Source organism: Humulus lupulus, chromosome 1 (genome assembly GCF_963169125.1).
Source record: "Humulus lupulus chromosome 1, drHumLupu1.1, whole genome shotgun sequence".
Lineage (NCBI taxonomy): Eukaryota > Viridiplantae > Streptophyta > Magnoliopsida > Rosales > Cannabaceae > Humulus > Humulus lupulus.
In genome coordinates this window covers 5,348,431-5,365,570 of record NC_084793.1, presented here as the reverse complement: position 1 = coordinate 5,365,570, position 17,140 = coordinate 5,348,431, and the positions used below count along the sequence as shown (strand labels likewise).

At 43.4% G+C, this 17,140-nt stretch overlaps 1 protein-coding gene across 2 annotated transcripts; it reads left to right on the top strand.

Moving 5' to 3' along the window:
• Window positions 1–303: 303 nt before the first annotated feature.
• LOC133783473 (uncharacterized) lies at window positions 304–1,612 on the top strand. Of its 2 annotated transcripts, none has more exons than XM_062223110.1 (3): window positions 304–424; window positions 1,075–1,105; window positions 1,244–1,612. In XM_062223110.1, the coding sequence occupies exon 3, from the start codon at window positions 1,244–1,246 to the stop codon at window positions 1,415–1,417; it is 174 nt and encodes a 57-aa protein (XP_062079094.1). In that variant the 5' UTR covers window positions 304–424; window positions 1,075–1,105; the 3' UTR covers window positions 1,418–1,612. The 2 variants fall into 2 exon arrangements, with proteins under 2 accessions (XP_062079094.1, XP_062079102.1); XM_062223118.1 differs by having other exon boundaries at window positions 321–429.
• Window positions 1,613–17,140: the final 15,528 nt, after the last annotated feature.

Sequence of the window (17,140 nt, the reverse complement as noted above, 5' to 3'; positions counted from 1 at the left end):
AATCGCGCTGAAAACTGTTAACGAGTCGAGAACACTAAGAGCCCCACCGGTAGGCTTAAAGTGAAGTTCCTATAGGAGAATTGTAGTATATATGTGTGTGAAATATGTTATGTTATATATTCAGATGTTGGCTTCAACACTAAATGATTAGGAAGCTCTCCTCCTTGTTTATGGTGATTGAAGTGTGGATTTGAGAATAAATTTGTTTTTGATCAGTTTAAAAAATAAAACATCTAAGAGATTAGAACCTTTAATAATTAACAGACTTTAAAAGGACCTACATTGGAAATATGTAAAACTTGGGGATCTGCTAAGAAAAAAGAACAAAAAATGTTAAGACCCAACGATTGAATAAGGGTTTTCCCATTACATGCGCTCCACAGCCGCTTTCTACTTCATTTCGTCGATCCTCCGCCACTCGCCAGTAATGTCAGCTTATCTCTCTCTATTTATACATATATATATATATATATTTTTATATATGTATATACATACATGTATCATCTGTAGCTGTAGCCATGAATCGCTCTCAGATATTTGCTTTTTTTTGTTCTCGTTTTGGTTAACTTAAACCCCAAGTACAGGTTCATTTTTTTTAATTGTTTGATTATGGCAGTTTTGATGGATAAATAAGATCATTTTATTTTGTTCATGTGTAATGTTGTATTTGAATGGTTACTTGTGGAAGTTTGATTTTGTTTATATGATAAATAAGATCGATAAATGGACGGGTTATGTATGTATGTTTGTGTATATGAAAGAAAGTCATCAAAGTCCCATTTTTTGCTGTTGAAATATGAGTTTTCTAAGAAAAGATTTGCAGCTTTACCAAGGATGAAAGTTTTCTTTTGTATTGACCATTGCTATCACAATTTATCTATTTGTTTTTTGGGTTTTCTATGCTCTGTTCAGCTGCTGTGATTGGTTTCTTCTATGTGAATTTTCATGATTTTTTGAATATTATAGATTGAGCACAGTCATCACACTGTTGTTCTTATTTGTTAATGTATTTGTTGTTTTTAAGATTATTGTCGTTTATTAACACTGTTGTTCTTTGTTAACCTTATTGTGTAGGCTAAGTTCTTATCTTTAAGACCAAGATCAGGTACTATTTCATCTGATTGTTATTCCAGACACCACTCAAAGTTGTAAATTTCATTAAAATAAATTGGATTCTATTTTTCAAATGTTGTTGGTAAGAGCATTTTGATTTGAAAGTTCTTCTTTTGGGGTGGGTTTTCAGATGGGTGACAAGAAAAAGAAAGCTACAATATTCATTCGACTTGTATCAGCTGCTGGTACTGGTTTCTTCTATGTGAAGAAGAAGCCATCTAGAATGGTAGAGAAGCTTGAGTTTAGGAAATTCGACCCTCGAGTCAATCGTCATGTTCTATTCACCGAGGCCAAAATGAAATAAAAATTGACAAGATGTTGGGTTCTTAGGTTTGTTAAATCCTCTTTCATTTTGCTCAGTCTTCATGTTTTTGATGTGTTTTGTTAGACAATCTTCTTGTATGAAATAGAATTGAGTACTTATTAGTGATATTGTTAATAAGTTTAATCTCTCAAGCTATATTCAATGAGAATTTGATCCATGTCTTTTGTTTCTTCACATTATTTTTTTAGTGAGTGGTAACACTAAAATGAACCTTTTTGTGTTATTGGAGTGATATGAACATAAGCTTGGAACCTGAACTGTGGTAGGTTTATAGATTTTGGCTTTGAATGAACTCTCTTGTGTTATGAATTGTTTGTGGATTATGGTCTTTTTTCTTCAGATGCAAGTAAAGACTATTCTAGCTGAAAATAGCCATAGGTTTTAATTTGGAAAATTTTCACTTTATTTTTTATAAAAAGAAAGACTTCTACTCAACTTTCTCCCCATTTTAGAGAAGTTTTTTCTTTTCATTTTTTGCAATCAAGCAACTCCAAATTTTGCTTTCGATTTATTTTTCTCTTATAAATTTTCTATCATCTACCAAGCATAGTGAAAATCTCATATTGACATCTTTTATACATTAAGATTGTTGACTGTGTTTTTAGCCAACGACGTGAGAACGTCAATAACGACAAGCTTTCAAGAGAATGTAAACGACAACAGACAGTTTTAACAATGAAAGTAAATAACACAAGAGATTTTATAGTGGTTCAGCCCCGATAGTCGGTAATAGCCTAATCCACTTAGAGATTTTATTACTGTATTCACACTCAAGATCAGATGAACCAGTGTCAACTGAGTTTTTTCAGTGTAAATATTCCAGAATACAAAAAATGGATTCTCTCAAGAAAAACACACTTTCTCTCTCTAGAACACAGATTAATTCTCAATTTGCCAAAAAGTCATTTTACGATCCCATCAACCCTCTATTTATAGGCTTGGGATCCTCAACTGATATCCCCTTTAGATAGGGATATTTTATTATTCATACTATATTTAAATTACAAGAAATATTTAAAATACAACCGATTCCTCAATTTGAGTGAGGAATGAGAGATTCCCGGGTGCCCAGACCGATTCTTGCTGAAGTCGTTCCGGGGATTTCGACGTAGTCTCCTGGTCAAACACATGCATGTTGATTACATGCAAGTATTGGTCAGATATACTCCTCCAAGCTTTCCTTGGCTCAAGGTGATATATGCTTGGCTCTCCTCGGACCAAGGTCATGCATGCTTGGCTCTCCTCGGACCAAGGTCATGCATGCTTGGCTCTCCTCGTACCAAGGTGGTCCGAGCCAACTTCCTTGGCCTCTCACCTCGGATAGGTCCGATGCAATCTTCTTGGCTTCTTACCTCGGATAACTTCGAGCCAACCTCCTCCAACTAAGGTCCGATCGGATCTTGTGTGGCCTTCTCCTCGGACCAAGGTGGTCCGAGCCAATCTCCTCTTGCCTTCTCCTCGGACCAAGGTGGTCCGAGCCACTCTCCTTGGCATCTCACCTCGGACAAGTCCGAGGCAACTTCCTTTGGCATTTCCAACTAAGTTCCGATCGGACTGTGTGTGGCCTTTCCTTGGCCAAAATCTAAGTCCATCTCTTGGCATGCACGGGACTTCCCCTCGGACTTGGTCCTAGCCAACCATCTTGGAGGCTCACCTCGGACATGTTCGAGCCAAACTTCTTGAAAGCTTACCTCGGATAGGTCCGAGCCAACCACCTAGGTAGCTTACCTCGGACACGTCCGAGCCAAACACTTGGGAGGCTTACCTCGGACACGTCCGAGCCAAACACTTGGGAGGCTCTCCTCGGATAGGTCCGAGCCAAGTACTCAGGGGCTCCTCAAACTAAGGTCTGATCGGACCTGCTGCTTTTGTCCCTTGAGCCAAAGTCCAAACCCATCCTTTAAGCTCCTTAGACTTGAGTTTGAACCAAACACTTGGGCTTCTCGGACAAGGGTCCGAGCCAAGCACCCTTCAGCCCAAGTACTCTCCTCAGGTGTATTTGGCTTGACCATGGCATCTCTCAAGCAGTCCAAATCTTTCACTGATGCACTAGGCTACTGCTAAGCCAGATCACCCAACTAATCCATGCCACGTGTCAATTTTACTGCCACATCATCCTTTTCAAATTTTGGGATAACATTTGCCCCCCAAGTTTATTATATGATACATTCACATAGTAAACTTTTTCTCTAGTTGACGTCATTATAAAAAATAATAACTGTTCAACTCCATGCAGCAGACCCACGATCACTGCAAAATACTACCCATGATCGTGGAGAGAAAAAATAGTTCCGGAATGCCAAGGGTCTAAAAATAAACTATAAACCCCACTTTTTCCCTTTAAATAACCCAACTTTACACACTTTTCTTCACACAAGCAAAAATCACATTTTCCAAAAACCTTTCATCTTCTTCTTTCCCTTTTGGCCAAAATCCCCAAGACTTCTCTTCTTCTTGCCGAAACTCCAAGAACTTCAAGGGAAGCTCTCCTTCTTCAAGCAAGCCAAAGGGTCTCCAACCTTGAGTAAGTCTTCTTTTCCATGTCTTTACATTGTTATAATTTTTCAAAATATTTCTAGGGAACCCATGCCATGGCCGAAACTTCTTATAGCTTTGCTTGTTCTTGAAGTTCTTATGAATACTTGTACAATGTGTTAGCTTGTGGTTTTGATGATGTTTGTGGTATGGGTAACCCGAAATTACCTTTAATTTCATAGGAATTTCAAGTAAAATGGGCTAATTTGGCATGAATCATGAGTATGGGTTTTGGATAGTATAATGGGTTTTCAAGAACATAATAAAAACTTTTCATTTCCATGCTTTGATCTTGTTTTTGTATGTGTGAAATGAAGAAGTGTGTCTAAGATAGGGATTTTAGGGCTTTGCCCATTCGGTTTGGGTTTGAGGTAGGAAGAGTGTATAGTTAAGGGCTTTGCTCATATGGTTTGCCAAGAAAAATTCTAGGCAAGTATGTGGTCCGATCGGACCACATTTTAACCTCCTTGGGAGCCCATGTCCGATCGGACATGGTGGGCTGTTGGTGGCTAGGACTCTTGGAGGCGCAAGGTGTGCTAGGCGTTCACTCGCTCGGACCTTGAGGCGCGCATCTCCTCGGACGAGCCGAGTAAGTACATCCGATCGGGCCATTGAAAATTCTGGGCAAGTATGTGGTCCGATCGGACCACACTTACCATTCTTGACTGCCCATGTCCGATCGGACACGTTGGGCTCGGACGCTCGAATGCCACCGCTCGGACCGCGCGGCACGCCTCTCCTCGGGTGTGCTACGTCCGAACGGTCTCTTGGGGGGACTTGGCGCTGGGCTCGCACGGAGGCAATTTCCTTGGTTTCCCACGGCTGCTGAACGTCTCCTCGGTCGCACATTCTAGGGTGCATAGGCATCCGATCGGATGCACTTAGTCCTTGGCTTAGAATCCACCATGTGGTCCGATAGGACCACAACCACTCTCCTAGGCTTCGACCTTCTTCAATTCCTTTTAAACGCATACCCAGCCCTTTGGCATGCACACATAGGGAATCTAGCCTCATAGGAAAACCCCAAAATTTTCCATTTATATAGATTTTAGTGATCTTAAATACTTCAAGTACTTTTTAGGCACTAAGATTATTTTTTCCCTTGTGTGCTATATTTTTTTAACTTAGACAAACTTTTCTAAGTATAAAAATAAATTTTATTCTTGGTGAATTTTTTCTGTATGGTTACTCACCTCCCCATGTTTTATTCATTTTTGTAGATGAATCGCTCTGACTATAGGGGAGGTGACAACCATACGGACTCCGATACATCCATCCCGCAATCAATCGAGACTCCTCTAAATAGCGATTCCTCACCAAACTCGTCCACCGGTTGTACTCCAGAGGTCCGCCTTCGCTGCTTCAAGTAGATCCTCCCTCGCTCAGCTTTGTATCTCCTCCACGAGGAACAGTTCCTTCAACAAGTTTCTCAGTCGACGATGAGGGTGAAACAATCCAACAGACTTCCTCAGGAACATGATCCACAGGTTGCCCGCAGGGCGGTGCAGAAGGTGGTAAAGCGCAGTCACGCTCGCACTGCCACAACTTCAGAAAAAACTTCTCAGAAATTTGCTACCGCGATCCAGGACTTGGCTGTTCAGAGGCCACGTAAGGAGGGAGAAGAAGAACCTTCCTGGTTCATTGCCGAAGCTTCAAAGCTTAATCCCGCGTTGTTCCAAAAACACATTGAAGCTTGAGCGAGGCAAACGTGATATGTCCGGGCTCTCATCAAAGAGCCAATAGGCCTGGTGGAACATACTGCGCCTAGTCCAGGCACCATGTGCACGTCGGAGCGACACTTCCGCTACACCCCTATTTCCGGTCTGTAGCGGATTACTTCAGTGTCTCCTCATTCCAGATCGGACCGAATGGGACCCAGGCACTCTCTGCGTTGTACATCCTGCATGGTTGGGATGAGCCCACCCTTCATGAGGTGCACTACTTATTTGACCTTAGGACCAATCCCTCTCACAACAACACGGGTTTCTTCCACTTCTACCATAGGCATAGGGGATTACATACCTCAATGGTATCTCTCACAAATCGAACCCCGAGAAGTATCACAAAGAATACTTCCTTACATCGGACATTGAGGCCAACAACTTGGCCTTTACACGTGCGGGTCCATTCGGGCGACCATTGCCTACTAAGGGGATGTTTGAGCGGGCCGAGAAGTTGGCTAGCATGAGTCTTAGGGAGAAGGATGTGAAAAAATTGGTCACTTTGGACCTCCTTCAAATGGTGGGTCTGGTGCCGTGTGACCAAGATATGATGGTGGAAAGTACCACCGGGGAGAACAACACGACTGATCAGTCCAACGCGGGCACGGAGCTAGTGACTGATCAGCTTTCTCCTGGACCTTCTCCGCTCTCTCGTAGACCTGGTGACCTTGTCATTAGGGAGCCCGAACCTCAGCGCAGATCTGCCATTCCCGCTCAGCCCGGGAAAGGAAAGGCTATCCAGGTTGAGGGGGAACTTAGCTCATCCTCGGACGACGAGGATGAGTTCCTCGATCAGATCCTCAACGCAGGTAACATATGTCTAGTGAACATAGGAATATTTTTGATAATTTGGTGATTCGAGAGTAACAAAATTGTAGTATATACTCATGCACATTTTATTATGTTTATATCTCTAACAACTTTGTGTTTTCCTCTTTTGCAGATCCAGACATGTTCAGACAGTGCGTTGCTTCTGCTCCAAAGAGGAAAATTGGTGATGGAAGTGGCTCCATGCCCCCGAGGAAGATTCCGAAGGTAGTATCGCCCAGTCAAGGGAGACAACTTGAGGGACCGACTACACTCCCGCCACTGACTCCCTCTTCGCTTCCTCCCTCTGCGAGCTTAACTCCTACCCGCCTTCTTCGGCATTCCTCGGTCATGGTCGATCTCCTCAAGAAGTCCTTTTCCTAGGTCACTAGCAGCATGAAGGACCTCACTCGAGCTACCCAGGCGGGTAGGAGTTAAGCTCGCAGAGGGAGGAAGCGAAGAGGGAGTCAGTGGCGGGAGTGTAATCGGTCCCTCAAGTTGTCTCCCTTGACTGGGCGGTACTACCTTCGGAATCTTCCTCGGGGGCATGGAGCCACTTCCATCACCAATTTTCCTCTTTTGGAGCAGAAGCAACGCACTGTCTGAACATGTCTGGATCTGCAAAAGAGGAAAACACAAAGTTGTTAGAGATATAAACATAATAAAATGTGCATGAGTATATACTACAATTTTGTTACTCTCGAATCACCAAATTATCAAAAATATTCCTATGTTCACTAGACATATGTTACCTGCGTTGAGGATCTGATCGAGGAACTCATCCTCGTCGTCCGAGGATGAGCTAAGTTCCCCCTCAACCTGGATTGCCTTTCCTTTCCCGGGCTGAGCGGGAATGGCAGATCTGCGCTGAGGTTCGGGCTCCCTAATGACAAGGTCACCAGGTCTACGAGAGAGCGGAGAAGGTCCAGGAGAAAGCTGATCAGTCACTAGCTTCGTGCCCGCGTTGGACTGATCAGTCGTGTTGTTCTCCCCGGTGGTACTTTCCACCATCATATCTTGGTCACACGGCACCAGACCCACCATCTGAAGGAGGTCCAAAGTGACCAATTTTTTCACATCCTTCTCCCTAAGACTCATGCTAGCCAACTTCTCGGCCCGCTCAAACATCCCCTTAGTAGGCAATGGTCGCCCGAATGGACCCGCACGTGTAAAGGCCAAGTTGTTGGCCTCAATGTCCGATGTAAGGAAGTATTCTTTGTGATACTTCTCGGGGTTCGATTTGTGAGAGATACCATTGAGGTATGTAATCCCCCTATGCCTATGGTAGAAGTGGAAGAAACCCGTGTTGTTGTGAGAGGGATTGGTCCTAAGGTCAAATAAGTAGTGCACCTCATGAAGGGTGGGCTCATCCCAACCATGCAGGATGTACAACGCAGAGAGTGCCTGGGTCCCATTCGGTGCGATTTGGAATGGGGAGACACTGAAGTAATCCTCTACAGACCGGAAATAGGGGTGTAGCGGAAGTGTCGCTCCGGCGTGCACATGGTGCCTGGACTAGGCGCAGTATGTTCCACCAGGCCTATTGGCTCTTTGATGAGAGCCCGGACATATCACGTTTGCCTCGCTCAAGCTTCAATGTGTTTTTGGAACAACGCGGGATTAAGCTTTGAAGCTTCGGCAATGAACCAGGAAGGTTCTTCTTCTCCCTCCTTACGTGGCCTCTGAACAGCCAAGTCCTGGATCGCGGTAGCAAATTTCTGAGAAGGTTTTTCTGAAGTTGTGGCAGTGCGAGCGTGACTGCACTTTACCACCTTCTGCACCGCCCTGCGGGCAACCTGTGGATCATGTTCCTGAGGAAGTCTGTTGGATTGTTTCACCCTCATCGTCGACTGAGAAACTTGTTGAAGGAACTGTTCCTCGTGGAGGAGATACAAAGCTGAGCGAGGGAGGATCTGCTTGAAGCGGCGAAGGCGGACCTCTGGAGTACAACCGGTGGACGAGTTTGGTGAGGAATCGCTATTTAGAGGAGTCTCGATTGATTGCGGGATGGATGTATCGGAGTCCGTATGGTTGTCACCTCCCCTATAGTCAGAGCGATTCATCTACAAAAATGAATAAAACATGGGGAGGTGAGTAACCATACAGAAAAAATTCACCAAGAATAAAATTTATTTTTATACTTAGAAAAGTTTGTCTAAGTTATAAAAATATAGCACACAAGGGAAAAAATAATCTTAGTGCCTAAAAAGTACTTGAAGTATTTAAGATCACTAAAATCTATATAAATGGAAAATTTTGGGGTTTTCCTATGAGGCTAGATTCCCTATGTGTGCATGCCAAAGGGCTGGGTATGCATTTAAAAGGAATTGAAGAAGGCCGAACCTAGGAGAGTGGTTGTGGTCCTATCGGACCACATGGTGGATTCTAAGCCAAGGACTAAGTGCATCCGATCGGATGCCTATGCACCCTAGAATGTGCGACCGAGGAGACGTTTAGCAGCCGTGGGAAACCAAGGAAACTGCCTCCGTGTGAGCCCAGCGCCAAGTCCCCCCAAGAGACCGTTCGGACGTAGCACACCCGAGGAGAGGCGTGCCGCGCGGTCCGAGCGGTGGCATTCGTGTTTGGCTTGGACGTGTCCGAACGCGGTCCAAGTGTTTGGCTTGGACGTGTCCGAGGTAAGCTTCCTAGGTGGTTGGCTCGGACCTATCCGAGGTAAGCTTTCAAGAAGTTTGGCTCGAACATGTCCGAGGTGAGCCTCCAAGATGGTTGGCTAGGACCAAGTCCGAGGGGAAGTCCCGTGCATGCCAAGAGATGGACTTAGATTTTGGCCAAGGAAAGGCCACACACAGTCCGATCGGACCTTAGTTGGAAATGCCAAAGGAAGTTGCCTCGGACTTGTCCGAGGTGAGATGCCAAGGAGAGTGGCTCGGACCACCTTGGTCCGAGGAGAAGGTAAGAGGAGATTGGCTCGGACCACCTTGGTCCGAGGAGAAGGCCACACAAGGTCCGATCGGACCTTAGTTGGAGGAGGTTGGCTCGAAGTTATCCGAGGTAAGAAGCCAAGAAGATTGCCTCGGACCTATCCGAGGTGAGAGGCCAAGGAAGTTGGCTCGGACCACCTTGGTCCGAGGAGAGCCAAGCATGCATGACCTTGGTCCGAGGAGAGCCATGCATATATCACCTTGAGCCAAGGAAAGCTTGGAGGAGTATATCTGACCAATACTTGCATGTAATCAACATGCATGTGTTTGACCAGGAGACTACGTCGAAATCCCCGGAACGACTTCAGCAAGAATTGGTCTGGGCACCCGGGAATCTCTCATTCCTCACTCAAATTGAGGAATCGTTTGTATTTTAAATATTTCTTGCAATTTAAATATAGTATGAATAATAAAATATCCCTATCTAAAGGGGATATCAGTTGAGGATCCCAAGCCTATAAATAGAGGGTTGATGAGATCGTAAAAGGACTTTTTGGCAAATTGAGAATTAATCTGTGTTCTAGAGAGAGAAAGTGTGTTTTTCTTGAGAGAATCCCTTTTTTGTATTCTGTAATATTTACACTGAAGAAACTCAGTTGACACTGGTTCATCTGATCTTGGGTGTGAATACAGTAATAAAATCTCTAAGTGGATTAGGCTATTACCGACTATCGGGGCTGAACCACTATAAAATCTCTTGTGTTATTTACTTTCATTGATTAAATTGTCTGTTGTCGTTTACATTCTCTTGAAGGCTTGTCGTTATTGACGTTCTCACGTCGTTGGCTAAAAACACAGTCAACATTTTGGTGCTTTCATTGAGAGAACGTCAATAACGACAAACGTGGTCTCTCAATAAAAGCACCACCAAACAAAATAACATTGTTCAAAATAATGTGACTGGGTAGCAAATAACCAGTTCACAAACAAAAAATTTAAATAACAAGTTAAGCACTTGATACAAAGCTACTACTCTGCAAGCAATATTTATTGATAATATTTTCTCAAGTGCTCGCCATTCCAGTAGTCCCTGATCAGCTCTCCATTCAACCGAGCAAGCTTATAGGTGCCGGGCGACAAGACTTGCTCAATTTGATACGACCTTTCCTAGTTTGGTCCTAGCACACCAGCTGCTGGGTCTCTTACAAACACCTTTCTGAGGACCAAATCTCCGACCTGGAACTTTCGATCTCGCACTCTGGAATTGAAGTAGCGTGCCACTTTTTGCTGATGAGCAGCAACTCTTAGGCTTGCCTCCTCTCTTCTCTCTTCGAGGAAGTCCAATGATTTTGCTAACAACTGATGGTTCTCCTCTTGGTTGTACATGGTCCTTCTATGAGATGGTGGGTCTATCTCCACAGGTAGCATGGCCTCATACTAGGGGTGACAATTTGGGTCACGACACGACACGATTAAGGTAAACACAAACACGACACGTTTAATAATCGTGTCGTGTTTGAGTTTTTGACACGTTTAATAATCGTGTCGTGTTCGTGTTTACCTTAATCGTGTCGTGTCATAATCGTGTCGACCCATTTAATAATCGTGTCGTGTCATAATCGTGTCAGACACGATAACATGAATACTTTACATAGATTTTCTGATTTTTTTTCGTATAATTATGATTAATCGTGTCATAATCGTGTTCGTGTCGTGTTGACACGTTTAATAATCGTGTCGTGTTCGTGTTCGTATTTTTGACACGTTTAATAATCGTGTCGTGTTCGTGTTTACCTTAATCGTGTCGTGTCATAATCGTGTCGACACGAATCTGACACGTTTACACGAATTGCCACCTCTACCTCATACCCATATGCCAAAGAGAATGGGGTATGACCAGTTGCCGTCCGAGCAGTAGTCCTATATGACCAAAGGACCTCTGGTAACTCTTCTGCCCAAGCACCCTTAGCTTGCTCTAGGCGCTTTTTTAGAGTGTCCTTCAATGTTTTGTTTACTGCTTCAACCTGCCCATTGGCTTGAGGATGGGCTACCGAGGAGAAACTTTTGGTAATGCCATGCCAAGTGCAAAAATCGGTGAATATGTCACTGTCGAATTGGGTGCCATTGTCAAACACTATCTTCTTAGGCAGACCATAGCGACATATTATGTTCTTAACCACAAAGTCCAATACTTTCTTCGATGTGATCGTGGCTAATGGCTCGGCTTCAGTCCACTTAGTAAAATAATCTACCGCGACCACTGCAAACTGTACTCCTCCTTTTCCTTTGGGCAACTTCCCGATCAGATCAATACCCCACACTGCAAAAGGCCATAGACTTTGCATTTGCTTCAAGACATTTGCTTCAAGACATTTGTCACACCTCCTCACGTATTCCATAGAGTCCTCGTTCATGGTAGGCCAGAAAAATCCTTGCATCAAGATCTTTTTAGATAGACTCTGCCCCCCAGCATGATCTCCACAAAACCCCTCATGCACCTCAGCTAGTATGCTCTTTGACTGGTCGAGTGTTATGCACCTGAGTAGAGGTAGGGAATACGCTCTCCTATACAACACTCCATCTACCATGGTGTCTCTAGCAGCTTGCCTCATAACCTTCCTTGCTTCATTACGACCATCTGGGAAGGTCCCTTGCTCAAGGTAAGCAATGATGGGAGTCATCCAGGTATCGGCTATCATGATCGGCATGGCCTCTTGTTTATCAATGCTCGGCTCCGCCAAGTATTCTACCGGTACTATATTCAGAGTTTCGGCATCTTTTGCACTAGCAAGCTTTGCTAGAGCATCGGCATTGGAATTCTGCTCCCGTGGTACTAGCTTGATGGTATACTCCTCGAACTGGGCTAACAAATCTTTGGTTTTGTTTAAGTATGCCACCATGCGTAGGCCCCTTGCCTAGTATTCCCCCAATACTTGATAGACCACCAATTGGGAATCACTGTTTATTTCCACCGATCGGGCACGTACATCTCTAGCCAGTCACAAGCCTGCTAAAAGGGCCTCATACTCCGCCTCATTGTTAGAAGCATTAAATCTGAATCTTAGTGCACAATGAATTCGGTGCTTCTTTGGTGTGACTAATATTATCCCAGCTCCTGAATGGTGCTCATTCGACGACCCATCAACAAAAAGTTGCCAAGTTGGAATTTCTTCTTTCTGCCTAGTAACACTTTCTTGCTGGTCGGAGACCTTAGCGATTCCGGTACATTCAACGATGAAATCTGCCAAAGCTTGACCTTTAATAGCAGTCCTTGGTTGGTACTTGATTTCAAATTGGCCTAGCTCAACCGCCCATTTAAGTAGCCGACCAGACGACTCCGGCTTCTGTAAAACTTGGTGAAGAGGCTGGTCAGTAAGGACCTTGATGGGGTGTGCCTGGAAGTATGGCCGCAACTTTCGTGACGCAAGTACTAAGCAGTAAGCCAACTTCTCGATCATGGGGTACCGGGACTCCGCTCCTATCAATCGCTTGCTAACATAATATACCGGGTGCTGCACCTTATCCTCCTCACGTACTAAGGCAGCACTAACAGCGTGCTCCGTGACTGCTAGGTACATAAATAGGTCTTCTCCATCAACTGGCTTGGAAAGAACAGGAGGTTGGGCCAAATGCTCCTTTATCGCCTGGAAGGCTTGTTCACACTCCGCGGTCCACTCAAACTTCTTGCCTCCTTTAAGCAGGTTAAAAAACGGGACGCACTTGTCCGTTGATTACGAAACGAACCTGCTTAGAGCCGCAATCCGCCCAGTCAAGCTTTGCACATCCTTTATTCTTGTTGGAGATTTCACCTCTATGAGAGCATTGATCTTCTCTGGGTTTGCCTCTATTCCTCGGGAGTTAACAATAAATCCAAGGAATTTTCCAGAACCCACTCCAAATGAACACTTGAGGGGGTTTAACTTCATGTTATACTTCCTCAATATTGCAAAGCACTCCTCTAGGTCTCCCACGTGCCCCTCAGCTTCCTTTGACTTCACCAGCATATCATCTACGTATACCTCCATGCTCTTGCCGATTAAGTCACGAAACATACCATTCACCAAGCGCTAGTAGGTAGCTCCTGCATTCTTCAATCCGAAGGGCATGACCCTATAGCAGTATAGCCCTATATCTGTTCGAAAGCTGGTATGCTCTTCATCAGGAGAATGCATGCTGATCTGGTTGTACCCCGAGTACGCATCCATGAAGGACAAGGTCTCGTGACCAGAGGTTGCATCTACCAACTGGTCTATTCTCGGTAAAGGAAAGCAATCCTTCGGGCACGCTTTGTTTAGATCAGTAAAATCTACACAAGTCCTCCACTTTCCATTGGGTTTGGGCACCAACACTGGGTTTGAAACCCAAGCTGGGTAGTATGCCTCTATGATAAACCCATTCTCCTTCAATCGCTCTACCTCCTCTTTAAGAGCCTTTGCTTGATCCTTGTCAAGTAGTCTCCTCTTCTGTTGCACTGCTGGATATCTTTCATCCACGTGGAGCACGTGGCTGATCACAGTTGGTGAGATACCCACCATATCCTTGTGAGACCAGGCGAAGACATCTTGATTCCTTCGCAAGAATTCTATTAGCTGTGCTCTCACCTCAGCTTTCAACTTATTTCCAATCTTGACCCCTCTCGTCGGGTCCTTCTCATCTATAGGGACCTCCTTTAACTCATCGGACGATTCCACATCACTCTCATAATCCCCAAAGCGAGGATCAAAATCTCTTCCCTCACTTTGGGCAACACCTTATTTGGTGACTTCATCACCGGATGGGGTCTTCTGCTCTTTTAAACTAGGAGTGCTCTCCTGGCTACACTCCTCTAACATCTCTTCCTCGTTCACAACTACAAGATTCTGGTCTACATCCATCTCATCCACCTCCTCTTTCTCAACACACACAATCATGTTGTTCTCCTTGGCACCTTTCTTCGCCTTAGCTATCGAGGCATTATAGCACTCCCTAGCTTCCCTTTGGTCTCCTTGGACACAGCCTATGCCAGCGCTGGTCGGGAACTTCATGGATAGGTGCCAAATTGAAACTACCGCATGCAAGTTGGTGAGTAGTGGTCAACCAATAACCACATTGTAGGCGGACGGGCAGTCAACAATCAAAAATTCAGTCATCACGGTTTCATGCTTGGGGACTTCCCCCGTCGTAACTGGTAACTTGATTGTCCCGGATGGTGACAATCCTTCTCCCGTAAACCCATAAATGACGTAAGAGCATGGCTTCAAGTCATTGATAGATAACTTCATTTTATCAAATGAGGACTTATAAATGATGTTTACAGAGCTTCCTGTATCAACCAGACACCTTTTCACATTCATATTAGCTATTTGGACTGTCACAACAAGAGGGTCATTGTGAGGATACCTCACGTGTTTAGCATCTTCCTCAGTGAAAGTGAGGGACTCACTTTCATACCTCGGGTTCTTGGATGGCCGCTCCTCCACCGTCATAACTTCGGAGGTGGATGCCGCACCCAACTCATGACGAAGGGTGCGAGCATACCTCTCTCTCGCCTTGTTGCTATCCCCAGCAAGATGTGGTCCTCCACAGATAGTATCTAGTGTGAAGTCCACAGGTTCAAGTTGCAAAGGTGGGGACTGTTGCCGCTTGAACCCAGGATTATTGTTGCTCCCCTCTCCTTGGGTCTTCTCTGCTCGGTACTTTTTTAGCTTCCCCGACCGGAGGAGAAACTCTATCTCATCTTTAAGGTGATTACACTCAGTCGTGTCGTGTCCATAGTCTCCATGGAAACGATAGAACTTGTTCATATCCCTTTTACTCATCTCCTTCTTGATTGGTGGGGGTTTCCGGTAAGGGACCTCCTGATGACTGGCTAGATAGATCTCCGCCCGGGTTGCCAAAAGGGTGGTGTAGTTGGTGAATCGAGGTTCATACTTCGTTGGCTTGTCGTTTCATCCCGACTTAGCCTTTTTCTCACTGCGGCGGTCAGACCCGTTATTCCCACGTCTCTTACTTCCACCTTGATCTTTTTCGCTATCCTTCGGAGTATCACCTGATCCACTTGGATTGTTCAACCCATTCTCCCCTTTCTCAATAGCATCATCCAACTTCATGTACTTATCTGCCCGGTCCAAAAACTGTTGTAAAGTTGAAATTGGATGGTGGTGGATGCTGTCCCATAAAGGACTTCGATAAATAATACCGGAGGAGATTGCCACCATTTTCCCTTCATCTCCAACCGCGGTAGCTCGGTTAGCTTCTCTCATAAACCTTTGAATGTAGTTCTTGAGAGACTCATCTTTACCCTGCCTAATATCATGTTGGTTTTTATTGATCAAATCAGAGATTATGCGCAGCGGAACAACAATCAAATTGTCAGATTAATCCCATAAGATTTCTAGATCTACTTCTTCACACTCATATATATATTGAAACAAGAACAAGAATAGAAACATTACCTCAGGTCTTTCCTTGCTGCTATCTTTTCGTATGGCTGAATCCTTGAGATCTCACACCAAGATCTTCCAAAATGTTCTCAGTCACCCAAAGAACGAGTGTGAGCTCGCTATACAAATAATAGGCAATAACTATTTATCAGATATTCTCAACACATGAAATCTGATAAATTTTGGACCTACGTTTTGTGAAGAACAATGACCTTTGTTTTTGTCACTGTTCTCTTTTCTCTGAGAGAATCCTAGATATTTTTCTATCCCTGAAAACTTACGTTCTATGAAAACTGATATCCCATATTTAATAATATCCAATATATTAAAATATTTGTTATTTTAAACAAATTCAAAATAACTGATCAGTTATCAGATTTTTGTTTAAATAATAATATTTTAATCATATTAAAATATCTCATTATTTATTTAATATTTAAATAACTAAAATTGTGGAATCAAGAGACCAAGTCTCTCTCTTATGCGTGTAGCACAGTTCCTGTGCACTGTGTCACACGTGTACCACATGCATGTGCAGGCATGTGATTTTTCCCAATTTTATTATTATTTAAATAACAAAAATCCCAAAAATAAATTAATTCAAAATTAATTATATTTATGATAAATCAAATAATTAATTAATTTTCAATTAATTAATTACACATAATTAATCAATAATTATGTTTGATACATAGAAAAATATTTTACTTATCACATAAGTCATTTTTGCCCATTTTTGTATTTGTCTTTGACAGCGATTATTTGAGCCATTTCGGGGACCATGGACCTATAACATTAAGCTCCAATAAATTGAAACTAAATAATTAAACTCTTTAATTATAATAGTTAATTTATTAATTCTGATATTACTCCACTATAAATTCAGAATTGCACTATTTATGTTATAGATATACTTTTACAGAAATCTTTTTCTTAAGTCGTCCATTGATATAACCATCTTACAATAGTTCAACCCTCTAATTAATTAGTTCATAAATTATAATGGAAGAATTACCATTTTACCTTTCTAATTTACTTTTTATTCCTTAAGTACTATTAATTCACTAGTGAATAATTAATCTATAATCTAATTATAGATTTGAGCTCAAAATCACTCAATTCCAGAATTAACCCTTAAGGGAACTAATATACGATCTGTTAGGAAATATTAGATTCCGTATTGTTGATACATGTTCTCTACCATCCATGATATTAAATCTCCAAAATAAAAGTCATTAGCTGTAACGCCCTGGCTACCCCAGAACAGTTATGGTGAACGGTGGACCGGAAATTTGACTCGTTACCTGAGTCATTTGGTCAAAAACGTGCTCTAAG